Source organism: Hyperolius riggenbachi, chromosome 2 (assembly GCF_040937935.1).
Source record: "Hyperolius riggenbachi isolate aHypRig1 chromosome 2, aHypRig1.pri, whole genome shotgun sequence".
NCBI classification, from domain to species: domain Eukaryota; kingdom Metazoa; phylum Chordata; class Amphibia; order Anura; family Hyperoliidae; genus Hyperolius; species Hyperolius riggenbachi.
In genome coordinates, this window is record NC_090647.1 from 102,935,323 (window position 1) to 102,962,383 (window position 27,061).

General features: G+C 41.6%; 1 protein-coding gene across 2 annotated transcripts in view; it reads right to left on the minus strand.

Annotated features, from left to right (window-relative positions):
* Nucleotides 1-27,061, minus strand: part of CAB39L (calcium binding protein 39 like) — a 166,894-nt gene that overhangs the window by 54,604 nt on the left and 85,229 nt on the right. For both annotated transcript variants that reach the window (XM_068267132.1, XM_068267133.1), the window contains exons 2-4: nucleotides 23,448-23,589; nucleotides 20,674-20,838; nucleotides 17,852-17,970 (exon numbers count right to left, since the gene is read on the minus strand). In XM_068267132.1, coding sequence (XP_068123233.1) covers nucleotides 17,852-17,970; nucleotides 20,674-20,838; nucleotides 23,448-23,558 — 395 coding nt within the window. In that variant the 5' untranslated portion in view covers nucleotides 23,559-23,589. The remainder of the gene's footprint in view (nucleotides 1-17,851; nucleotides 17,971-20,673; nucleotides 20,839-23,447; nucleotides 23,590-27,061) is intronic.

The following is a 27,061-nucleotide window of genomic DNA, read 5'->3' on the forward strand; positions in this document are numbered from 1 at the left end:
CCATATAAAGGCCCTCCCAATGGCACTAATGGAATACAAGTAAGCCATTGATGGTATTAGAATCCCATGCCAGGTTGGCAACTAGTGGTAGAGGCAGATTGTTAACAATACAGGATATGATAAGTGTTGATAGGGGTGTAGGAATTCATGGTGGGTGCCAAGGAAGCATATTCTCATGTTATGGTTGGTCTGCCGGGGGAAAAACCGGGCTGCTTAGATGGGATTGACACCTACTCAGAATGGAAGTAATAAGGAGTTGGGTAAATTGTGTAAATGTTTGCCTAAACGAGAGTGGTTAGGTTGGTATGGTTGGTATGAGGGTATAGGAGTTTGTGTGTATGGGTGTATGAAGGCATAGATGGGGTTTGTATGTGTAGTAGGGTGTATGGGGGTGTGCCGGTGTCGCTCTGAATGTGTGGGATGAGGTGTATGAGATTATACTGGCCTATATATTTTTGTAGTTTAAATATGCTTTTATTTTTTTTATACGGAATTTAATAAAATAAGAGAAAATATATAGAGAATGTCGAACTATGATGCAAACTGATTTGCCGGACATAAGGAGTTTCGCGATGAAGCTTATGTGCTGAGTCTGGTAGCATGGTTACAGAGCTGAGTTCGAAGAAAAAAAGAAAAGAATCCCATGCCAGGGAATATGCTGGACACAGTCCATTGCCAATGCTCCATTTGCTGAAAGAAATGCATAGCTTACAGTATATCTAAGCATTAACATATTGATGGTGATATTTTACATATAAGCTACACATTGTAATTCCCTCTTTAAATCGATGACTGGTATACATATTATTTCCATTACAATCATGACTTCAGTATGAGACATTCTCCTCATAGCGCTTTTTATGGCTGAGCGGCCAGTTCTCTGCTAAACACTGCAGGGCTGCTCTTCAGCTTCATAAAAGACCATTATTGTCTAAAACTTGGACGGCTTTGATCAAAAACATTCAAACTAGCAACAAGAGCCGCGGCAATGAGATCACATTCTGAAGGGAAATAATCAGGGGCCAAGGGTCAGTCCATGGGTAGCAAGCCACCAGATTCCTATATTTCTGCTTCATTGCCTGTCAACAGTGTCTCACACATACACAGTGCACACAGGTGTATCACCTAGCAAGATAATAAACACTAGAGCACACAAGTATTCAATCCCAATGTATCACATGCTCCCAAGATCACTTTGGAACAATTACATTTGCTCAGCGTTGGCTTTAATTTTATTTAAAGGGAACAGCAATTATCAATTTCCACCATAGAAATATGCAGAGAAGGGAAATTATACAAAATCACATAATTGTTTTGTAAAGTCGATGACTGGTTGATAACGATCATGTGATACGGTGTCCCCTCTGCTTCCTGTGTGGAGTAAGAAATGGAAGTTACTCCAGTAAACACTGAATTTAAAGCAGTGTGGCTAGTGATGAAATATTTCTTACTGTAAAAAAACAATGGAAGTTACATGCCAGTATCTTAAAACTGTGCTTAAGTCATTGATGCATACACTGCATTATTGATTGACTTTTCATTTTAACAAATTTAAAGCACCCTTAAACATAACTATACTAATACTTAAGGGACCTAGGCCAAAACGTGAGAAACAGCTCATTATTTCTCCACCATCAAACTTCACAGTTGGTACTAAGGAGAACAAGTTTCTACTGCGGTAGAGTCCACTGGTGGTGTAATTTCTTAGCTCCAGCTGATGCTTGGCATTGTGCGATTATGGGCTACGTATCCACATCATAATTTGATTGGACAATGATTGGTAAATTTTACCAAGTCTAGGGTGAGGTAGAACAGATTTTGCATACAATAAACAGATTGTGTTGGTAAGCTCTCATAATACATGGAAGGGGTAAAAGAGGTGGTCACATATGTTTGACTATGGAGTATAAAGCTGGGCATAGGATTAATTTCTTCATGATATAATTTACCCCCTTGCCATAATGTTTAAAATACACCTGAACTGTGGTGGTTGCCACATTTAGTTCCTTAAAAAAAAAAAATTACTAGTTGCATCGCAGTCCTGCTGATCTCCTTAGCTGCAGTGGTATGTGGATCACATACCTGAGAAAAGTATGTGGCTAATCCAGTCTGAAACACCTGAGCGATAGTCTTGTTCAGGGTCTATGGCTAATAGGCAGAGGCTCAGCAGGTCTGCTAGGCAACCTGCATGGTTTAAAAAGGAAATACTGTATTTTATGGACTTTAAGACCCCTTTTTTCTCCCCCAAAAGTGTGTGTGTGAGTGGGGGGGGGGGGGGGGGGAGTCACTGCATCTCCTAATCCAAATGCAGGGAGTTCCTGACTTGTGAACGCCTGCCAATACGAACCTCCAATACGCAGCAATGACGGGGACTCCCTGTACTGTGCCCATATGCAGAGGGGGACAAATGGAGGGCACAGGGGGACACAAAGGTGGACACAGTAGGGGGACACAGGGAGACACAAGAGGTACAAGGGGGCATAATCCACAAGATGCCCCTTCACCATGGATGCAACAGGTTTAGTATATATTTTTTTCCCCGTTTTTGTCCTCTAAACCTAGGTGCATCTTATGGTCAGGAGTGTCTTATAATCCGGAAAATACGGTAATTTGTCTGCTTTCATATCCCTCTCAGTTCAGGTGTGCTTTAACTGGATAGATCAGAGGTCAGCTGAGATCCAATCTAAAATCCCACTTCCCGCCTCAGCTGCAAGTATTATACTGCTCACTGCATCGCTATGGAGCTTTCTTCTGGTGCTGATTACACCCTGCCTGATCTCCCACAGAATGGCTCCTGATCACTGTTCAACTGTCAGACAGTCGAGGCAGCACCATTCTTTTTGATAGATTTTCACAGAATCTAATGTGTAATTTATACCCAGCCTTGCAGATCTCTTGCAGCCTGAGGCAGCGGCAGAACAACCACAGCGAGCTCTGCTGAATAAATCAGATTTCAAGGGAGCAGGAAGTTGAGCAGAGCTGGGATGAGCCAGCAGGTCTTGAGTTGCTGATGAATTAATGTTTCTAAAAATGGTTCTTTTTCTGGTTTCTGAGAATAAGGTTATAGAAACCTCAGTCAGGCAGATAACGAGCATTATTAGCTACAGGAAATTACTGGAGGAAATATCATAGCATAGCTAGGTTTCCTGTGTGACTGAAACAATGTATGTTGTAGACTGGAGAATTCTCAAGACGTTATGCCAAAGGCCCCCCTTGCTATGTACAGTATTGGCTGGGGGTGATGGCTTCTAATTGTGCTAGAGTGTGAGGCTGACAGCTCCAGATCACTTCAGCACAATAGGGACAAGAGATACCAATTATCCAATCAACAAGAAGAAAAAGGCTATGGGAGAGGCAGGAGGTAGGATTGCATTCCATTTAAAAGAAAAAAAAAAGTAAGAAAGAAAGCTGAAGATGTATTAAGTGTTTCTGTATTCATAAAGTTCATAAAGTAGTAATTTGTGATATTGCAGCCTGAACTGTACTACACTGATATTACCATCATAAAGGTGGCAATACCAATGCAAGTGAATGAAACTATGCTATTTCTCCTTTTGTAGCGTAACACTGTTTTATCACTGATTTTCATTAGACGTAGATTCTAATGCTTGTGATTTTTTCCCCTCTGCTTCAAAGCAAACCTGAAGTAAAAAAAAAGTATGATATAACAAATTGCATGTGTAGTACGGATAATAAATAGAACATTAGCAGTAAATTAAATAGTCTTATATTTTTACTTTCAGTTATATAGCTTTTTTTTTTATTATACCATTGCATCATACTGTCACAGTTGCAGTTTAGAAATCACACTCTGTCTTTTAAGCTGTTGTATAAAACAAAGCAGAAATAACGACCCTTTGAACTATCGTACAGTAAAACCTGATCTCGAACTCTCTCATTGTTTCTTGGCTGTTTAAGTGCTTCAGAAAACAGGACTGTATTTGACCCAAGTTGGTCAAATAGCTCAGCGATGCTCTTTTGCATAGATAACTGAAGGCTTTTTTTTAACTCTTCCTGTACTGGAAAACAACAAGAGACTCTTTTCTTTGCTACTAGTGTTCTATTTCTTAGCTCTACTACACATACAATTCATTTTCTCATAAGTTTATTTTCGATTCAGATTTGCTTTAAAAGGAAACCTGAAGCGAGAAGGAATGGAGGCTGCCATATTTTTTTTTAATTTTTTTTTTTAAATAATACGAGTTGCCTGGCTATCCTGCTGAACCATTACCTCTAATACCTTTAGCCATAGACCCTGAACAAGCATGCAGATCAGATATTTCTGCCAAAAATCAAACATGATTTGCTGCATGCTTGTTTCAGGTGTTTGATCCAGACCTTACAGATGCCAAATATATGAACAGGATAGCCAGGCAACTGGTATTGTTTAAAAGGTAATAGATATGGCAGCCTCCATATCCCTCTCAGTTTAGGTGTGCCTTAAAAAAGATTAGACACTGTGATTATTATTATTATTGATTTATAAATCGCCAACATATTCTATGGCGCTGTGATATCACCTCATTTCTCTCTCGGACATTATTACGGTTTTATAACAGCCCCCAAAAAATGCAGTGAAAGGTGCACCCATAACACAGCGAATGATTGCAGTGAGTTACTGCTAACCATGTTCTCGCTTTATAATATGCTTCTTAGCAATCCTGTAAGCCGTGCCTGTAATGGTGATAAAATGAAAAATACAGGCTTATAAAGGAAGACTTCATATGTCCTTTTGCAAACATGTACAAATCCCCAGTACAGCGCTGCTGCAGATCGCAGTGCTGTACAATGTAGACGGCGAGTCCGCCGTCTAACTGTCCCCTGAGCGGCAATCGCCGCTCGGAGACTGAAGGCGGAGCTCTGCTCCGCCTACTAACAGGAGATGCGCGTGCAGCCTGCGCTCGATCTCCTGCACTGCAAGCCCCAAGGACTTTACGGCAATCAGCGTTAGGCAGTCCTGGGGCACGCCCATCGGCGTGGCACGGTCGGCAAGCAGTTAAAGAGACACTGAAGCGAAAAAAAAAATGACATTATGAATTGGTTGCATAGTACTGATAATTACTATAACCTAATCTTGGTGGAGGGCCGATTCACTTCACTGCTGGGAATTGAGAGCACTGATTATAATACATTGCTGTTGTTTGTAAATTGCGTTTTGCTGCTGTGATAACTGGTGGCTTGTGCATTGCGGTTCATCTGATATCTAGCAGCAAGTGTCAGTTTTTAAAAGTACATTTTTTTTTCTTTTTCCCTCTAGTTTGCTTAGCAGCAGGCAGGCATGCAGGCAGGCAATTAGCTAGGGGGAGGGATTAGCTGTAACAGGAGGTATTTGGACAGCTTCAGGACTCAGTACCTGACCCTGCTCAGTTTGTGGCTTCGACACAAGTGGCATAGGCGTTAAAAACAGGCATTACAACACAGGTACAAAGAGAGGCAAGAGGAAGCAGGTAAAAAAAAAAAAAAAAAAAAAAAACCTTCAACCAATATTGCCTTTTTTTTGCATTGGTTAAAATGTGCTAGGCACGTTGTGGTGTAGTCTTTAAGTTTTGAGGACTCCACCCCAGCTTCACTCACTCTCCCCCTCCTCCACCCCAGCTTCACTCACTCTCCCTCTCCTCCTCCCCAGCTTCACTCACTCTCCCTCTCCTCCTCCCCAGCTTCACTCACTCCTCAGCTTCACTCACTCTCCCTTTCCTCCTCTCCCGCTTCACTCACTCTCCCGTTTCATCTTTTACCACCACAGTTTACTTTAAATAACTTTCCCCACACAATAGTCATGTTGGACTATGCAGTACAGTGTACATCCTGCAACATGTATGCATGCCTTGATCAGCAGATTGAGGGTGTTTACTGTTGCCCTGGGTGTGTGTGTGTTGCTCAATAAGAGGCGGAAGTCACAGAGCTAAATAAGCATCTCGCAACACTGAGACACATACACAACATGGAGAAGAGCTTGGATCTCACGATCCAGACGCTGGTTGGACCAGTTGAAGATGAGGTGGGTGGAGTACAGTCGGAAAAAGAAGCAGAGGTAGCCGCTAGTTGGGGCACAGTTAGAAGGGGTAGGGGAAAAATTGGCAGGGAGGCTAGTCCCGAGTTGTCCCTCCCTAATAAGTATGCTTGTTTGCGTAATATTGGGGAGGATGATTCTGGAGTAGCAATGCTGCAGCAGGATGTGCCTATTAGCAACCAAGGGGCAGACTGCTGTAACGAGAAAGGGAATAGGAGTGCAGCTAAGGCTAGACAGATACTGGTGGTGAGGGATTCAATTATCAGGCACACAGATAGGGTAATCTGTCGAAATATACCGTGAATGCCGTACAGTCTGTTGTCTCCCGGGTGCTCGGGTTCGGCATGTAGCGGAAAGAATTGACAGATTATTGGGTGGGGCTGTGGAAGACCAGGCTGTCATGGTACACATTGGCACCAATGATATGCAATGGGGAGAAAATGAAATGGTTGCACATCTAACCAAGATGCACCTGATAGATACTCACTGCATAGGGCTAAAAAGCCTCTCAAAGGCACAAGTGTGCTCATTGCAGTGAAACAGGTGCATTAAGAACTAATGCATCTCACAAACATCTGCTAAAATGCTCTGCAGCATGGAACAGATGTCTCTCTCAATAAGAGAAGGGTAAGGTCCCCGGATAATGTGTAACGCATGGATTTGCTTCCATTGTTTGTATTGTGAGATGCATTAGTTCTTAACCACTTTACCCCCAGCGGTACGAATTTCTCCGTCCCTTTTTTCCCTCCTAAAAAACCAGGGACGGAGAAATCCGTACCTTCAGCGCTACCGCTGCTGTCCGCGCTCCCGCCGCTCGTGCGCGCGCACCCGCCGCTCGTGCACGTCGCCGCCCGCTCGGAGATCAATGAACGGGAAAATCCATTCCCGTTCGTTGATCTAGCCCCCGCAATGATCTGCTGCTTCTTTCAGAAACAGCGAGATCATTGTGCGTCTCCCAGCCTCCTACTGCTTCCTGTAAGCGTCCTTCCGGACGCTTACAGGTCGCATGTAAACGAACACTCTGTGGCCATCTTGTGGCCAAATAGTAAACTACACCCTAAAAGCATTTTACATATACAAACATTACATTTACACAATAAATTAACTTATTACCTCCCACACTCCCCAATTTTTTATTTTTTTTTGTAATTAAAAAAAAAAATACAATAAAAAAAAAAAAAAAATAGTTACCTTAGGGACTGAACTTTTTAAATATTTATGTCAAGAGGGTATAACACTGTTACTTTATAAACTGCGGGCTTGTAATTAGGGATGGATGCAAAACTGAAAAAAATGCACCTTTATTTCCAAATAAAATATTGTCGCCAAACATTGTGATAGGGACATAATTTAAATGGTTTTATAACCGGGACATATGGGTTAATACATTTCATGGGTTTTAATTACAGTAGCATGCTTTATTTAAAAACTATAATGGCCGAAAACTGAAAAATAATAATTTTTTCCCACATTTTTTCCTATTTCCCCATTAAAACACATTTAGAATAAAATAATTCTTGGCATAATGTCCCACCTAAAGAAAGCCTAATTGGTGGCAAAAAAAAACAAGATATTAGTTCATTTCATTGGGATAAGTAATAATAAAGTTATAGACGAATGAATGGAAGGAGCGCTGAAAGGTGAAAATTGCTCTGGTGGTCAGGGGGTAAAACCCCTCAGTGGTGAAGTGGTTAATGCACCTGTTTCACTGCAATGAGCACACTTGTGCCTTTGAGAGGCTTTTTAGCCCTATGCAGTGAGTATCTATCAGGTGCATCTTGGTTAGATGTGCAACCATTTCATTTTCTTCCCATTGCATAACATTGGCACCAATGACAAAGTTAGTGGGAGATGGAAGGTCCTCAAAAATGATTTTCAGGTACTTGGAGATAAACTTAAAGGACCTCCAAGGTGGTGTTCTCTGAAATACTGCCAGTGCCACGTGCTACATCTGAGAGACAGAGGGAGCTTAGAGAGTTAAATAAGTGGCTGAGAAATTGGTGTAGGAAGGAGGGGTTTGGGTTCCTGGAGAACTGGGCAGACTTTGCAGTCGGCTACAGGTTCTACAGCAGAGATGGGCTGCACCTTAATGGGGAGGGTGCAGCTGCATTGGGGAATAAGATGGCTAAATGGTTGGAGGAGATTTTAAACTAGGATCTGGGGGGAGGCGGGAAGATAAAGTCTCAATACGTAGACAAGATAAGGTAAAAAGACAGTGGGAGCCTAACATTATGGGGGATGGAGAGGGGGGTAGGGACAGTGTAAAGAGTAAGGAGGTTGGTAAAACTTCAAGTAGCCCATTTCATGTAAACAAAATTGGTAAATGCGGTGGTAAAAATATAAAGTGCATGGCAACCAATGCTCGGAGCCTTGCAAATAAAATAGACGAACTAGAGTTCATTCTGAAAGACAAAGACTATGACATTGTGGGAATAACCAGACATGGATGGATGAAAGCCATGACTGGATAGCTAATTTAGAGGGATTGTCTCTTTGTTAAGAATTATTTTACAGCTGTCCTCAACAATGAGATGGAGGAAGATTGCGAAGATGTGGAGTCCGTTTGGGTAAATATTCATGGTGGAAATAAAAGTTGCCAATTGCTTATTGGGGTATGCTACAGGCCACCACATATTCATGAAGCTGCAGAACTGCAAATACTACAGCAGATTGAAAAAGCTGCAAGTAAAAATGAGGTCATAGTTATGGGCAACTTCAACTTTCCAGACATTGACTGGAGTATTGAGGCTACCCATTCCAGTAAAAGCAGCAGATTTCTGGCAGCACTACAGGACAATTACTTGACTCAAATGGTAACGGAACCAACTCGGGGGGAATGCGTTACTGGATCTGATCATTTCTAATAGACCAGATAATATATCAAATGTGCAGGTTCAAGAACATTTGGGAAATAGTGATCACAACATGATTACGTTTGATCTGGTGACTGATAGGCCACAGGGCAGCAGGACCACTAAAACTATGAATTTTAGAAAAGCAAAGTTCAATCAGCTTAGGCAGGCACTAAGTTTGGTGAACTGGGATAATGTACTACAAGGGGAGGACACTGAAGGGAAATAGCAAGCTTTTAAACTTATTCTTAATCAATATTGTAGTATGTACAGTGGTGTGAAAAACTATTTGCCCCCTTCCTGATTTCTTATTCTTTTGCATGTTTGTCACAGTTAAATGTTTCTGCTAATCAAAAACCGTTAACTATTAGTCAAAGATAACATCATTGAACACAGAATGCAGTTTTAAATGATGGTTTTTATTATTTAGTGAGGAAAAAAAACTCCAAATCTACATGGCCCTGTGTGAAAAAGTGATTGCCCCCCCTTGTTAAAAAATAACTTAACTGTGGTTTATCACACCTGAGTTCAATTTCTGTAGTCACCCCCAGGCCTGATTACTGCCACACCTGTTTCAATCAAGAAATCACTTAAATAGGCGCTATCTGACACAGAGAAGTAGACCAAAAGCACCTCAAAAGCTAGACATCATGCCAAGATCCAAAGAAACTCAGGAACAAATGAGAACTAAAGTAATTGAGATCTATCAGTCTTGTAAAGGTTATAAAGCCTTTCTTAAGCTTTGGGACTCCAGCGAACCACAGTGAGAGCCATTATCCACAAATGGCAACACATGGAACAGTGATGAACCTTCCCAGGAGTGGCCGGCCGACCAAAATTACCCCAAGAGCGCAGAGAAAACTCAGCCGAGAGGCCACAAAAGACCCCAGGACAACATCTAAAGAACTGGAGGCCTCACTTGCCTCAATTAAGGTCAGTGTTCACGACTCCACCATAAGAAAGAGACTGGGCAAAAACGGTCTGCATGGCAGATATCCAAGGCGCAAACCACTTTTAAGCAAAAAGAACATTAAGGCTCATCTCAATTTTGCTAAAAAAAACATCTCAATGATTGCCAAGACTTTTGGGAAAATACCTTGTGGACCGACGAGACAAAAGTTAAACTTTTTGAAGGTGCGTGTCCCGTTACATCTGGCGTAGAAGTAACACAGCATTTCAGCAAAAGAACATCATACCAACAGTAAAATATGGTGGTGGTAGTGTGGTGGTCTGGGTTTTTTTTGCTGCTTCAGGACCTGGAAGGCTTGCTGTGATAGATGGAACCATGAATTCTACTGTCTACCAAAAAATCCTGAAGGAGAATGTCTGGCCATCTGCTAGTCAACTCAAGCTGAAGCGATCTTGGGTGCTGCAGCAGGACAATGACCCAAAACACACCATCAAATCCACCTCTGAATGGCTGAAGAAAAACAAAATGAAGACTTTGGAGTGGCCTAGTCAAAGTCCTGACCTGAATCCTATTGAGATCTTGTGGCATGACCTTAAAAAGACTGTTCATGCTAGAAAACCCTCAAATAAAGCTGAATTACAACAATTCTTCAAAGATGAGTGGGCCAAAATTCCTCCAGAGCGCTGTAAAAGACTTGTTGCAAGTTATCGCAAACGCTTGATTGCAGTTATTGCTGCTAAGGGTGGCCCAAACAGTTATTAGGTTCAGGGGGCAATTTCTTTTTCACACAGGGCCATGTAGGTTTTGAGTTTTTTTTCTCACTAAATCATAAAAACCATCATTTAAAACTGCATTTTGTGTTCAATTATGTTATCTTTGACTAATAGTTAACGGTTTTTGATGAGCAGAAACATTTAAGTGTGACAAACATGCAAAAGAATAAGAAATCAGGAAGGGGCAAATAGTTTTTCACACCACTTGTATATCCCATATGGAAAAAAATGTCTAGTAATAAAAAAAGGCCTCTATGGATGAATCGAAAGGTTAGAGATAAAATGAAGAGGAAAAAGAATGCCTATAAGGTCCTAAAACATTAGGGGACCGAGGCTGCACTAAGCAATTATAAAGGAGTGCAATAAAAATTGTAAAAAAAGAAATTAGGCTGGCAAAGATCGAAGCTGAAAATCAAATTGCTAGGGATATCAAATCTAACCCAAAAAAAGTTTTACAAGTACATAAACTCTAAAAAAAAATAAAGGTTGACTGTATAGGACTCCTAAAGGATGAGGGTGGGGACTCAATGGTGGATGACCAAGGTAAGGCAGAGTTATTAAATGCTTTCTTTGCTTCTACAACAATGAGAAGAAAAGACTGGCACTAGACATCAACAGCAAGGCACAGGTCCGCTTCACCGGATTTTGTATTCATAACATGCACGTGCACCTCAGAACAAAGCACTGTGATATGGCATGAAGAGAAAATTGAAGGCACTGAGCTTGCAAAAGATATACCTTTAATCCACGGTGGAAGGACACATCAGGGTGTACAGTGGGGGTGAGGGAGACTTATGTCTCTGCTCCTAATGCTTTATTTCTTAGCTTTACTACACATACAAATCATTAGATCATAATTTTTTTTTCACTTCAGTGTCTCTTTAAGGTACTACATTTATTACCTAGGAGGATAAGATTAGCTGAATGCTTGCTTCAGGTGTGTGATTTACACCCTACTGACCAGAAAGATCAGGAGGACTGCCAGGCAACTGGTATGGTTTAAAAGGAAATAAATATGGCAGCTTCCATAGGCCTCGCACCTCGAGTTCCTTTTAAGCAAACGCTACAATACACCCTTATAAGCCTCCTTTCCCTGAGATATTGCTGTAGAAGACGGGAACACATGTACATGTACAGATCTGTGTACATTAGCAGGCCGGCAAACACCTGGAAGATGGAATTCCACAACAAGCCGAGTGGAAATCAGTATAATAAATGATTAACAAAGCAATGAAATATTAACAAACCTACTTTCATTAATGATGTTTTTACAAAGAATGAGGCTTAGCCTCCTCTACTTTCCAGCGATGCAGACACGTGACAGGCCGGCTATTTTAGGAAGCAGTCCTACCGCCACATCCCAGATATGCTGTCACTTGATTAAATTATTGAATGCCTTCTGCTTACCTTTAGCAATTAAAAGCCTGAGCCTGCAACCACACTGAAAGCTTTACTTAATTGCCAAGGCCCTTTAAGCTCTGCTAGCCTTTCTCTCGGAGGCAGAGAGACTCACAGTGAATGGAGGATTCCACCTGGAGTACAATACACAGAACATAAACACGCTCATTTTTACAAAATCCTCTTCTACGTGACTCTAATCGCAAATACTATTACTGCTGCTGAAGAATCTTAATGATAAATAAAGGGCATTTCTGCATCTTGTTTGCCCTTTCAAGCAAATCCTGTCACAAGCCTATTAAAGCCTCTGTCAAGAGTACAACTGCCACAGAACAGCAGCAGGGAATCAGTCATCATAGGCACCTGTCTGAAAGGCTGGCTTTTCCTAAAATCCAAGTCCAAGCAGGAATCTAAATATACCCTCTACGCTTCGTAACCACACTGCCAACTGTAAAAGTCCTTTCACATGGACTGCTAAGAAGTGGTAAAGTCACCGCCTGTCAGCTGCTCTCCTGCACCGGCTGGCTCCCGGTACCGGTGCTGTACAGACGCCCCCCTTCCAGAGTAAGATCTGAGCGCAACCGCAGCACTGCTCAGACTCGACATGTCACGTTTCTCTGCCACCCAATAACACCACCGCGTCTGAACGCTTGACAAGCCTACATAGCTCCCAACTTTTGAGATAAAAAAAGAGGGACACTTAAGCCACACCCCTGCAACACCTCTAACCATGTCCCTGACACACCTATGGTCATGGATACTTTAAAGATTTCATAAGAAAAATGTGTTTTATAATTCAAACCATGCTGGTCCTTTCTATCCTGGTTCAATTCCCTTCATATTAACATTTGACAATAGGAAATAGATCAATTTATAGGATGGGAATAAAGTTTAGAGTTATTTAATACACATTTTTTGTTGTTGTAAAAAAACAAACATATTTACATAGATCTGTACATCAGTCCTGAAAGAGGGACAGAGGGGTTTGGTTCCCTAAAAAAAAAAGGGACAGTTAGGAGCTACGCGCCTTGAGTTACAACTACTGCAATTCGTCTGCATCTAAATTGCACCCGAATTGCACTGGCACTATCTGTATGAAGATCATACGTCCTCCCTATGCTTGCTAATCATGCCAGCATAAAAATGCTCCAATGAGCTCTATATATATTATGATGGATCAACTTTAAGGGCTGGAACCCACAAGAGAGTTTTTTTGAGCATTTTGGCAGCGCTGCGATACGCTAGCGTTTTGCCAAAATGCTCAGCTGATGTTAATGGATGGGGCAACTTCCACAGGAGCGTTTGCGTTTCCCAGAAACGCAAACGCAGGACCTGCAGCATTTTGGGAGCGTTAGCGCTTCAATGTAAAGTATTGAAACGCTAGCAGAAACGCTCAGCAAAACCTAAATTGAGCGGTTTTGCTAGCGTTTTGCGGTTCAGCACACTGTAACAAAATTAAAAATAATTCACAGGACCAATCAGGATAAAAACGCGAAACGCAAAACGCTACACAACCGGTGAGCAAAAAAATACACTGTTGCAAAACGCGACCGAAAACGTGCATGAATCCGCTTGCAAACCGCTCAGACAAAACGCTAGCGGTTGCGTTTTGCGTTTGCGGTTTTCAGTGGGTTCCAGGCCTAATCCTCAAAAAGCCCTACAGCTCCAAGTCCTCTATTCAATACGGAGTAATTATGTAGGATTCCATATATATGGTAACCAGAAACAGCTTTTAAACATTTCCAGGAACATGCAAAATCTAAATATAGCAGCAGGGTTGGAATGATGAAGCACCCAGTGTCCAGCTCCTTTGCCCTACAGCAGGCAGACCTCTCATTGACGCATTTGTCCCTAGCATTATTTGCTGCATGGATGACTCTAATCAGAAAGATCATTGATCTCTGTAACAAATACCCAATGAGAAGATACGGACATTTTTCCAGAACTAGCGGCCCTAAAAATAGAACACCACGCCTTTATGGTTCACTTATGTCAGACAGCGATGATCTCTGCGTTCACAGCCTTTCAAGCTGCAGTTATTATTAGGTGTGAGCCATGACACAAAGGAAACGGAGAATATACCGTAATAGCCCAAAAGCATAAGAGGACTGACAGCTTAAAATGGGAACTACAGGCAAAAGTAAATAACAAATTCAGTAACAAATTATGTGAATGGAAAACCATGAAAAAAACTTTGCCCAAAACTTACATAACTTTTCCTGTACCTTGTTGAAGCAGAATTACAATCAAAATGTCCTCTCTGCTCCAACAGCTTTGCCATGCTGTTGTAAAGGTAAGAAAAGCTTGCACAAAAAAATGTAATGGCAGATTAAAAGCCCCCCTGTTCAGTATGGCCTTTCCAAACATGTAGTTGTGTAGTGAGCGCCAAAGCACTGATGCAGCACACTTTTGATTCTCGGTGGAAAATACTTCTAATAAGAAAGTCATAAGACTGGATATAATTACATCAGATAAAGTAATTAAATGTGCAGAGAAAAGAGAAAAAATGTACAATAGACTGCAAGGTAATGCAGACACCACAGAGGAGATGGCAGAAAGTGAACAGGTTCTGCTGCCATTTTTAAAAGCGGTTTAAAACTCTGACAAAATATTCAACAAAAATGTGTTTTCCTACTTTTTATAACCCATACAATTATCATATTTGTTTTTGTGCACAAGTATTATTATTCATTTATAAATTATAACTTCCCAAAGTTCAGTTTATTTACTTTGAAAGCTGCTGGTGCATTTTATTCATAACCGTTGTAATTCTGTTTTAAATGCAACCATCAGTGATTTCTGACCTGTGTTTCACTCCAGGACTCATTAGCATAAGTTTCTGCACAGCCAGAGAATGTTTACTTAATTGTATCATGTAAAGAATGTATACAGAAGATAAGCTAATCACCAGTTCGGATGCGGCAGCCCCTGCAGGAGAAAAAGTCAGTCCTGTGATGTAACCCTTTAAATGCTGTTTTACTAAAAAAAAACCATTGTGTTACTATATTATATGCTGTAAATAATCTTTTAGAGCAAAGAAGAAATACTGGGTTATATTCCACTTTAATGCAGAGTTGGCGCAGTGGAAGGTAAATAAAGAACATCTCACCTGTTCCATGGCTGAAGAAGGCCCCAGCATGCTGCCTGGAAGCTGTGAAGCCCGTCTTCTCGCTCCGTCCACTGTCCTCCCGGCAGCTTCACATGCGTCGCATAATGAGGCGCCGCCACTAGGGGGCTTCTCCTGATTGTGTCATCATGTGGCGCATGTGAAGCCGCTGGGAGGACAGTGGACGGAGCGAGAAGACGAGCCGCGCAGCTTCCAGGTAGCACGCTGGGATGTTCTACAGCCATGGAACAGGTGAAATGTCTTCTATTTACCTTCCGCTGTGCCAACTCTGCATTAAAAATGGCAGCAGAACAGGTAGTCCCGACTTAAGGACGGATTCAGGTTAAGAACGAGCCGACAGTCCCTATCTCGTTCGTTAACCGAGGACTACCTGTATGTTAACCTCCCTGGCGTTATGATTATTTCCAGATTTAGGGTGTAAAAGCCGTGCAATTTTTTTCACAAGCTTTTAGACCCTAAAAACAAGAAGTAAAACATACCACAGAGAGATCTGCAGCAGCTCCTGCATGAAACTCACTCAGGCACAGGATTACCACCCTGTTCTGAGGCTTTCCGTCAAGCATGACTCAGGGTTACCGTTAAGGAGGTTAAAGGACACACGAGACGAAAATGAGCTAATTAAATAAACGACTGTATCTATCCTCCTCCTAAAAAATGACTTAAGATATTCCACAGTTTTATTTTATGTTTAAATCTACTTTTTAACTGTTTTATAGTTTTTGTTAAATGTATGTATGCCAGAGCTAAAATATAGGAACTATTGATCCTTTTTATCTCTTTCTTGCTCTCAGAAGCCATTTTCTGCTAGGAAAGTGTTTTATAGTTGGAATTTCTTATCAGTGAGGGTCACACTGTAGTTACTTCCTGTCTGAGTCAGGACTGAGTCAGCCACTTACATATCTGATATTTAACTCTTTCAGGCAGAGAAAGAAAAAAACACAGCACAGTTATTTGTGTGATAGGCACTGTACATACACATGTCTATCTCATGTCACCTTGGGTATCCTTTGAGGGGCACTTGACGCGAGCAAGGTTACCTAGGAAAGCACAGAGGTATGTTCATGCTGGATTCACATTCCTCTGTGCATTGTCCGTTTCCTCGTTCTCCTCAGTTCCCATTATCACTCCATGAAAAATTAGATTTTTGACAAAAAAAAATAAATAAATCACATTTCCAGACAGGAAGAGGAAGGCTTGTAGTGATGCTCCCTACTATCAGCTTACCTACCATTCCTTCTTCTCCCCCACCCCATAAGGATGAGGGAGATGATGACGTGGGAGGGCGATAGGAGGGAACATCGCTACAAGCCTACCTCTTGTCCATTCCTCAAGGAGAGGAATGGACAATGCACAGAGGTATGTGAATGCAACATGACCATCCTCTTAAGTTTACCCTAAAGAGGAACTTCAGCCTAAACAAACATACTGTCATTAAGTTACATTAGTTATGTTAATTAAAATAGATAGGTAATATAATCTCTTACCCACACTGTTTTAAAAGAACATGCAGGCAGCCATCTTTTTGGTTGAAAGGAGATGACAGGGAGCATGAGACACAGTTCCAACTGTCCTGTGTCCTGAGCACCTCTCCCAGTTGCTAGGCAACGTGAATAACAACAAACGAAATCCCATCATGCTCTGCACAGCATCAGGGAAAAAAGCCCGGGCTTTTTTTCTTTGATGGGTGGAGCTTAGCTAAAAATGCAGCTAAAAATGATGCTTTGGTAAGAAAAACAAAGTTCTGATGCTGTGAAACTGTTAGAGACACTGAAGAGAGTAAAAAACTCGCTTCTTCTCTTATATTCAGCAGGGGCATGTGTGCCCCTGTTAAACCGCCGCTATCCCGCCGCACAACGGGGGTCCCTTACCCAATTCCCCCCCTGCAAAATATTCGACCAACTTGGTCGTAGATTTTGCTGCTCCTAGAGGCAGGGCTAACTGCTGCAGCTATGCCTCACAGCATGTCTATCAGCGGCACATAGCCGCCTCTCCCCCGCCCCTCTCAGTGAAGGAAGACTGAAGGGCGGGGGAGAGGCGGAGATACGTGCTGACAGACGCGCGTGAGGCAGGGCTACAGCGGTTAGCCCTGCCTCAATGCGGAAGAGATCCCCGGGACTCCACGAGGGGATTTGGGGGTAAGGGACCCCCGTTGTGCGGCGCGATAGCGGCGGTTTAGCAGGGGCACACACGCCCCTGCTGAATATAAGAGAAGAAGCCGGTTTTATACTCGCTTCAGATTCTCTTTAAAGAAACACCAAGCCTTTTCAGTTCTGCTGAGTAGATTTTTAGTCCGGAGGTTCACTTTAAGTAGCTTTGTCTCAGGTTGGTTGTCCTTTAAACTGAGCCCGAGGTAAAAATAAATTGATGAGATAAGCAATTGTATTTATTTTCCTAAAAATGACCTTTTTGTATTTATTTTATTTTTTTTAGACATCCCATGGTTTTATTTTATATTTAAACATGTATAGATTGAATGTATTATTGTCTTTGCTCAATGGCAGTCTATTAAGTGTCCCAGAGTTAATATACATGAACTATTAACCTTTTTCTATCTCTCCCCTGCCCTCAGAAGTTGTATTCTGGCAGGAAAACCTTTATGGCTCGAATTTGCTTCTCAGTGAGAATTACTATATTCCCGACAATGGACCGACAAGAGAGAAGCTGTATCTCATGACACGTCACCTCGGGTGCACTTTAAGCAGAGGTTGGCTTCTGTAAATCAAGCACAAATGCATTTGCAGAGTTACACATCTGTCATATTCAGCTTTATTGAACTCTTACCCTTTAAGCAGTATAAAGAGTATATGTTGATGGGAACTGATGTATTCCACGGTAGGACAGCGAGTGCCTATCTGTCTTCTCAGGATGTTGTTGAATATCTGGGACACGTCCTTCTTCCCCTGAAAAACAGCACCCCACTTTCAGAATACAAATAACGAGAAACAAAATCCCTTTTATAAAAAAAAAAATATGAGTTCTTGGGACGGTAAAAGGAAACCTCAGCCATAGACGGAAATGTTTAGTATTGTGGAACTCATGCTATAGCCCCCATCGGAGCAGTTATCACTTTTAGAGCGCGCTGGGAAACACTACTATTTTGCCAAGTGTCATTTTAAACAGCCCCCAAAACTGTTCTCTATTATCTGATTAGGACCCCTTTTTCTGAGTGTCACAAGCCAGGAATCATCATTGAGGATCATGTAATGTAATCTCCATATTTCATCTCTATGAATGAGAGGTAAAGGACCAAAAGAAAATGCTATGTAAAAGGGCTGATTTCCACTACATGCTTTTTGTGATGCCACTGTGAAATAGTAGAAAAACGTAAAACTAACGGTATAAAGTAAACAGAGGCACCAAAAGGTTAAAATACACTAAAAATCTTAAAATTGCTACGGAGGCAGTGGTGGAGTTACCTCCCAGAAGCAAACACCAGAACTGTCAAATTCAAAACAGTCGTAAATTTATTGACATACTCCAAAAAAGCTGCACCGCGTTTCGCATGTTTAACCCCACTTCATCAGGCAATAAACAAGGAGTATATGGCAGTATCGGAACAGAATTTCGCTAAGCGCCTCTGTGAAAACGGCTAAACTAAATGGTGACCGCTGAGGGATATTTCCATTAGTGTGCTCCATTTGTAACACAGTTTTCCACAATCGCCTGCCTGCTGCATTTTTTGTGAGCTTAGCCTCTTATACACAGTATAGGAGAGCAGGAAAATCGCATAGCAATTGCACCTGTGTGATTTTTCCATGATTTCGCCCGTCAAAATATTTTCCCAGACATTTTTTATGTTTCTCCCATCAGAAATTGCAAACACATTGCAATCACAGCATCTACCTGACGGTTTGCAGCGCAGTAAAAATGGGAGACATAAGATCAAATCGCAGCGCAGTCATTCTCAGTGGAAAACAGCCCTAATTATGATACCATTTACTGACTAACTTAACACACTGAAAAATAAAGGAAAGAAGAAAGGAAGAATACTGTAAGTATACCTCTACAATACACAAACCATGCACATTGCTTTAAACTTGGGACAATATAAACTGATTATATCATAATAAGGTATATACAAACAGAGGTTACCTTCTAAACTGAAATAAGTGTCTGAGCATTCCTGTGTATACAATAAGTAAAACCATCCATCCAAGCCACGGCCTTGATAGCTTCCTGTCTGTAAAGCTCGTTGCATTGTGGGAAAGAACTCCTGTTTCCAACTACCAAACAGAGTGTATGTGTGTGCGCGTGCGCACATGCGTGTGTGTGCGTGCAGGTGTGTCTCTCACAGTGAATCAAACTACTTGAACGAATTATGCGGTGATTATCAATCATTTATTGGTCTATATACCATTTTTTTTCAGGGCTGTGGAGTCGGTACAAAAATATTCCGACTCCAACTCCTCAGTTTCTGAGACCACGACTCCAACTCTGACTCCGGGTACCCAAAATTGCTCAGACTCCGACTCCTTAGTCTAATACTTAACAGGGCTGTGGATTTTGTACAAAAATCATGCGACTCCGACTCTTCAGTTTCTGAAACCACGACTCCGACTCCGGGTGTCAAAAATTGCCCCGACTCCACAGCCCTGATTTTTTTTAACTTCTCTTTTTGCAATGTATTGATTTATTTTTTGCGCCCTACTACTATCTTTTGGCAAATTTCCTCTTTAACTACTTCCGGACCTTGGTAATCGAAATCTACCTGTTTGGGAGCCATTATCCCTGCCAGGGCGTAGATTTCAACCATCCCCACCACACAAGCCACTTGCTGTTGCTGTTGCCACGGTTGTCTGCGTCGCTGTGCCAGCAGAGCTTCTTTATAATCGGGCAGGAGCCAATCACAGCACTTAAAGTGGATCTGAGATAAACTTTTACTCATTACATAATTGTGTTCCTTTCCTATTGTTTATAGGGCATTCCTCAAGCCAAATACTTTTTTTTTAATACTCTAATTCCCTATAAACTAAACAAACCTCGCCCACAGCTTTTCAGAGTGCCTAGGCATTTTCAGACAGTAGCAAGGGCTTATGCGAGCTCAGTCTGGGCAGTGTTACTAGCCAGTGATTTCAGAGGCAGAGGGGAGGAGGAATTAGGTTTTCACAGGCTGAGTACTGGAGATGCAGATCAGCTTGCCTGTGTGTAATGTGACAGACAGAACATGGCTGCCCTCATTGTATCACAGGAAGAAATAATCATACTCTGTTGAAGCGGTTTGCAGCTAGATTTGCTGTGTTACGTGTTATAGTTAGTGATTCATCTCGGATCCGCTTTAAAAGGGTATGGGCAGCTCTGGTCTTAAAGTGGACAGAGTGGTCCGGTCCGGAAAGGGTTAAGGAGCTTCCTGTTTTTCCCGATGCAAATTTTTTTCACAGCGTGACGTTATTTAGAAGAGATCTTACTGTACAGAAGGCAGAAGAGGCCGTTCCTGGGGCCAAATTCACAAATTCTACGCCTGCTAAATGCACCACGTATGGATCTATTCATCAGGCACCCTGGGGATCCTTTCCATATACTACGCCATTCAAAATAAAAATAGCTGTTGCCTTATTTTGATAAATACCGTCTAGTGTATGGTGGTGAAAGGACATTCTACATACCTCAAAGTCTATGAGGTGCAGGTTGGCGATCAATGTCACTAACAAGCCGCTGTTGTAGAGCTCCTGAGCTAGCTGAGCCACAGTCTCAGTCTGAGGCTCCTTGTCTCCTGTACCGCACAAAATTTCCTTTGTGGCCTGCAGGGATTTGGACACCTCTTCAGAGGCCTGAAACAGAGAATAGAAAAGCCACTGTTAGCGAGATTGCTTCACAAAAAACGAATCAATTCCTAAAGTCTGAACAAGCTAAAGCAGGCAATGAGAATGCAATGTATAACCAGGAGACTCAAATCTCTTTCTTAGCAATATGTGTTTCAAATCAGGAAATGTATACTTCTATTGAAGAGTATCTCGGATTACAGGTATACGATATTTTTGTTCTCCAATAACCTATAGTCAGTAAAAATGGCTTAATTATACGGTATAATCTTGTTACAGTAAATTCTAATACAGTAAAAAATTTAGTAAATTATATGTCTAGGTCCCGGTCAAGCACCATTATAAGTAAATGGGAGTAATGCCTGGTATACCGGTAGTAAACCCGGATATAATAGAACTTCTGTTATAGTGAATCTTCTGGGCACCTGCGGATGGTATTCTATATCTGGATATAGTGGAAAGTGGGTGGGCACTTGCGTCATACATCAGTTGGTGACCTATATGCCATTGCCAGTGGGCGGGCTGGCAGCCACCTGTAGCCTGCTCTCTATCTGCACACTACTCTGGCCCTGCGTGGATTAACACAAAAGCACAAGCTGGCAAGACCTGTGTCTTGTGTAAGCTGTTGCCTGATTACTGAGGGAATTGCCTGTCATCTGTGACTAGCTTGTGCATGCCTGCAACGCTACAATATCATACAGGCTGCACAGAAATGTGGACGGAGGAGCACACTATCAGTACTTTGGTGAGACCTATGCTTCCTGTACAAGCTGTTGATTGATTATTGCATGCAAATCCCTGCATATTAAGCACTGTGCATTTTCATCTAGCTTAGAGACATTGTGCTCGATTGCTCAAGCATTGAAAAGACAAATAGACTCCCAATTATTGACTGAATTAAGATACAGTATTACAGTATACCTCATGTGTATGACAATTTCTAATATTGTAGTAAAATTCGGATATAGTTAACTACTTTGCCCAGTCCCTTGGAGTTTACTATAAAGGGATTCTACTGTACTCAGAAATTTTAAAGCACAGATTGCTGTATATGCATCTTCTCTGCTCCTATTTGGCCTGTAGTCTTTTTCTTCTAACCTCATTTTGGACTGAGTCATAGGAAGCCCATAAGCTCTGCTGTTATGTAACAATTCAACCTACTTATCAGCTGACTCTGAAAAAGACACCAGTACCTGCTGATGCATAGTTAGATCAGTGCATAGAGCCTTGATAAACAGCACATAAACAATGGGAGGGAGAGAGCTGAAGTAACTCGCGCTTAGCTGACTTGTTTTGATCCTGGATGAGATCATGAAGTGATGACTTTAAGGACAAATGAAGTGCGAGGGATATGAAGGCTGCCATACTTATTTCCTTTAAAACAATACCAGTTGCCTGGCAGCCCTGCTGATATAGTTGGCTGCAGTACTGTTTGAATAACACTAGAAACAAGCATGCAGCTAATCTCAAAACACTTCTGAATATGCTTGTTTAGTGTCTCTGGCTAAAAGTATTAGAGGCAAAGGATCAGCAGGGTAGCCAGGCAACACGTATTGCTTAAAGGGAAATAAATATGGCAGCCTCCATAGCCCTCCTGCTACAGTTGTCCTTTAATGTGAATCTGAAGTGAAAATAAAATAAACAGATACTTACCTAAGGAGAGGGAAGGCTCTGGGTCCTATAGAACCTTCCCGTTCCTCTTTTCGCCCCGTCGTTCCTGCGCTGGCTTTACCGTTAGCAGTCTCCGACTGATGGGTCATACATCTAAACGTGTATGGCCACCTTATAAATATCCCTGCCTTTAAAGGGAAGGTTCAGGGATGGTGGGTAAAAAATAAAAATCAATTTCCACTTACCTGGGGCTTCCTCCAGCCCGTGGCAGGCAGGAGGTGCCCTCGCCGCCGCTCCGCAGGCTCCCGGTGGCCGACCCGACCAGGCCCGGAACTTCTGCGTCCCACGCCGGCGCGCTGACGTCATCGGACGTCCTCCGGGCTCTACTGCGCATGCGCAGAACTACTGCGCCTGCGCAGTAGAGCCCGGAGGACGTCCGATGACGTCAGCGCGCCGGCGTGGGACGCAGAAGTTCCGGGCCTTGGAGCGCAGAAGAGCCCGACCTGGCAGCCGGCCTGGTCGGGTCGGCCACCGGAGACCACCGGGAGCCTGCGGAGCGGCGGCAAGGGCACCTCCTGCCTGCCACGGGCTGGAGGAAGCCCCAGGTAAGTGGAAAGTGATTTTTATTTTTTACCCACCCTCCCTGAACCTTCCCTTTAAAATGTACCTGAGGTTCTCCTTAAAGGTGCGTACACACGCACTACCGCCGGCAAAGACGGGTCCGCTGTACCCTGGCGCTGGGCGGACATTCAGCCGTCAGTAGCACGTGTGTACGCGCTGTTGGCGTACTGATAAGGCTCAGCGGATCGTTCAGAAACAGCCCTTATCAGTGTGCCTGACAGACTGTACACATGCACTACTGTCGCTGGAACGCCCGCCCAGCGGGAAGGTCCGGCGGACCCGTCGTTGCCGGCGGTAGTGCATGTGTACGCACCTTTAGCTGTATCTCACTTGAGTAAACGCACAAAAACAGTTACACAGCCACAGACAGGACAACCAACACATACCTTTTCCGTTTTCTTGTCCTGCTTCTCCAGCAAGGCCATGTTTTCTTTTAGAGTCTTGACAATTTCGGCAGGATTCTTGTGCGATTTACTGAACAATGGCATTTTTTTCATCTTGTCTGCTTTTTGTTAATGCGATAGTATGCTAAACAAGAGAAGAAAAACAATGTTACAAAAACAATATCCAGTTAAACAAAAAAGAAAATGATGAAACTTTAATTATTGAACCAAACCTAATGCTGAACTGTATGGCAGGAAAACAGCCTATTGTCAAGTACAAATCCAGCAATAATTACAGTGCTGTGTTTCCACAGGGCATTTATATATACCAGCAAAGAGAACTCAGGCATAAAGTCTTGTACACCATAGTGCATGAAATGAAAATAAAATGTTAACATTTATACAGTGCTTTTTTCTATTGAGCTCAAAGCACTTCTCTCAGTATGTAAGGGGATGGGCATGGCATATACAATATGTATGGTGATGGAGATGGATAGTGTACTGGTTAAGGGCTCTGCCTCTGACACAGGAGATCAGGGTTCGAATCTCGGCTGTTCCTGTTCAATAAGCAAGTAAGGACACCTTGGGCAAGACTCCCTAATACTGCTACCGCCTATAGAACGCACCCTAGTGGCCGCAGCTCTGGCGCTTTGAGTCCGCCGGGAGAAAAGCACAATATAAATGTTCTGTATGTTGTCTAACCCTACAGAGTTCATTTTTAACAGATTAGGGAAGGCTAAAGTTAGGTATAAACATCAATTTTTACAGCCGATTCAATCAAGCACTTTGATCTGCCAGACATCTGATCTAATGCCCCAAATACATCCAATACATTTAAGTTTTGATCAATTTTGAGAAGTTTATTAATGAAATGAGTGGTAAGACATGCGTGCGGGCAAGAAGGAATGACAGGGGATCAATGGTCGCTAGCAGTTTTATGGATGTGCTATAGATTTCTGCTGCAATCTGAGATTGGCTATAAGGCGTGCAGGGAACTGATCACCCACCGACTGTTATCCAATTAAGATTTAATCAATACACATATGCCTAGCTTTAGCATCTTTCTTATTGTTGTCTAGGTCTCCATTGGAAAGCTTTTTCATCACTTCCCCCTGAGATTCCCCCAAACACCCATTTTTATTTTTGTATGATAAATGGTAAACCCCTTATGAATGTGACTGTTTTACTATTAATTAATATTTCATGTAAGGACAGCATAAACCTATTCCCCTATATGGACCTAAAAAAGGGCAAAAGCCTCTGCAAGTGAAAGGTCTATGTGCACCATAGACATCAAAAGAGCAGTCACATGACTCTACCCAATAACAAAGGTATTTACAAGATTAAATATATTAAGATAATCATCTTTAACACAGTAATGTGCCGAGGGTAGGAGTGGGCAACTTATGTGGATATATAAAGTGTAGCTAAAAAAACAACCCTGTTATATTATGCCTTTTAACCAAACGTGAGATATGTACCTCTGGTTAGGAGCTGATCAACAGTTCATTGCTCCAAATACTATTGCCTTTGTTCAAAGAATAATAAAAAAAAATAATGGAACAAGCATGCAGCTAATGGACTACTTGTTTGTTAGTAATTCAAAAGCTATTAGAAGCACAGGATCAGCACAAATTCCATGAAAAAGGGTATTTTAAAAAAAAATGCAATAGTTCCTTCCTTATTCATCTCACTAGGGGAGGATAGTACTTGGGAAGAATTAATAACATACTCTTAAAGTACTTTGCACATCAACAGCAATGTTATCAAACAGCTTAGTTAGTGCCCTTGTCCTTACCGTCTGACTAGCATGCTGATGCAAGCCAAACGGCGATAGCAGTCCTTTTCACAAAGCTATCTATTAAAAAGAGGAACCGAAATGGCACATAGCAAAATGTAATATCATTCAAGATACAGTTTATGGTAACTATCCTGGTTTTATCATTAGAAATGCTTCTTAAATCTATATATTTCCATTTATTGGTATTTAAACCTAGGCTCCCAGTGATGTTTAGTCTAGGCTGTGATGTCATTTAGCAGAAGGCCCCACAGCATTCTGGGGGAATCGTGCAGTTCATGCTCACCTCACCGAGGGACAAAATAAAAAAAACATTTTACAGTGATTAACCTTACCAGCAGTAAAGTTGCTGGCATCACTGATTAATTTAAAATTGTAAATCAGAGTGAGGTAACATTTTACAATGGACAAACATTGACTAAATAATTGATAAATGAATAATGTAAAAATAAGCAATTTTATTTATTAAGTTACATACAGTAAAATTATCCTCTTAAAGGGACATTTGCCACTACACAGCTGAATCGCAAAATCACAAATCGCTAGTGATTTTTAAATCGCTAGGGTTGCTACTTTATCATAGAATTCATGAGAAGTATTTTTTACTATAGTGATTCGATTTGCAGATCGCAATCGCTTTCTGGATAATGCATTGCAAATGAAAAATTGCATTACACATGTAATGAAAAATCACAATCGCTGGCGTTTGTGATTTGTGATTGCAATAGCTAATGAAAGAGGGCCCAAATGCTCTTAATTCACAACAAACAACATTTTTAAAACCAAATTGTTGGCTTAACTACTTACTGCACCAGGTGCAATATAATCACGTCCTGGGAAACCTCATTTGAAGTCCCAGGGACACGAAAATTAGTCAATGCGAGCGGGCGGCCGCCGTTACTGTCAATTGGTGGCGACATGAATGAATGTGAAAGCATTCATTAATCTAAGTCCCCGATTCAATGATTCAATGAACACCGGCATCTATGAGACACCTGCATTCACTGTATCTTCCTGTTGTTACTGTGCACGCACTACCTCTGATTCATGTCCTTACGTACGTGAATCAGAAATAATGACTGTGGACACCTTGTGGCCAAATAGTAAAACTACATCAAAAAACATTTAATAAAAATTCCTACACTTAAACCTAAAATTAACTATTCCCCTCCCACACTCCCCCATAGTACCCATATATATATATATATATATATATATATATATATATATATATATATATATATATATATTTGCCTTAGGGACTAAACTTTAATAGGTATGTGAAGAGGGTATATAATTGTTATTTTAATTTGCGGGCTTATAAATAGTGATGGACACAAAACTGAAAAAAAAATGCACCTTTATTTACAAATAAGAAATTGGCGCCATGCATTGTACCAAGGAAATATTTTAAATGTTGCAATAACCGGGACAAATGGGCAAATTAAATGTGTGGGTTTTCTCCACACTAGAACGTTTTATTTTAACACTATAATGGCCAAAAACTGAAAAATAATTTTTTCCATTTTTTCTTATTATTACAATTAAAATGTGTTTAGAATAAAATAATTCTTAGCATAATGTACCTCCCAAAGAAAGCCTAACTGGCGGTGAAAAAAATCAAGATATAGATCAAGTCGTTGTGATTAAGTTATTGGTGAAAGAATGGGAGGAGCACTGACAGGTGAAAACTGCTCTGGTCCTGAAGGGGAAAAAACCCTCAGTGGTCAAGTGGTTAAAGTGAACCCGAAGCAACATGTGACATGATGAGATAAACATAGAGGCATATAATACTACCACTACAAAGAAATGATGTTTT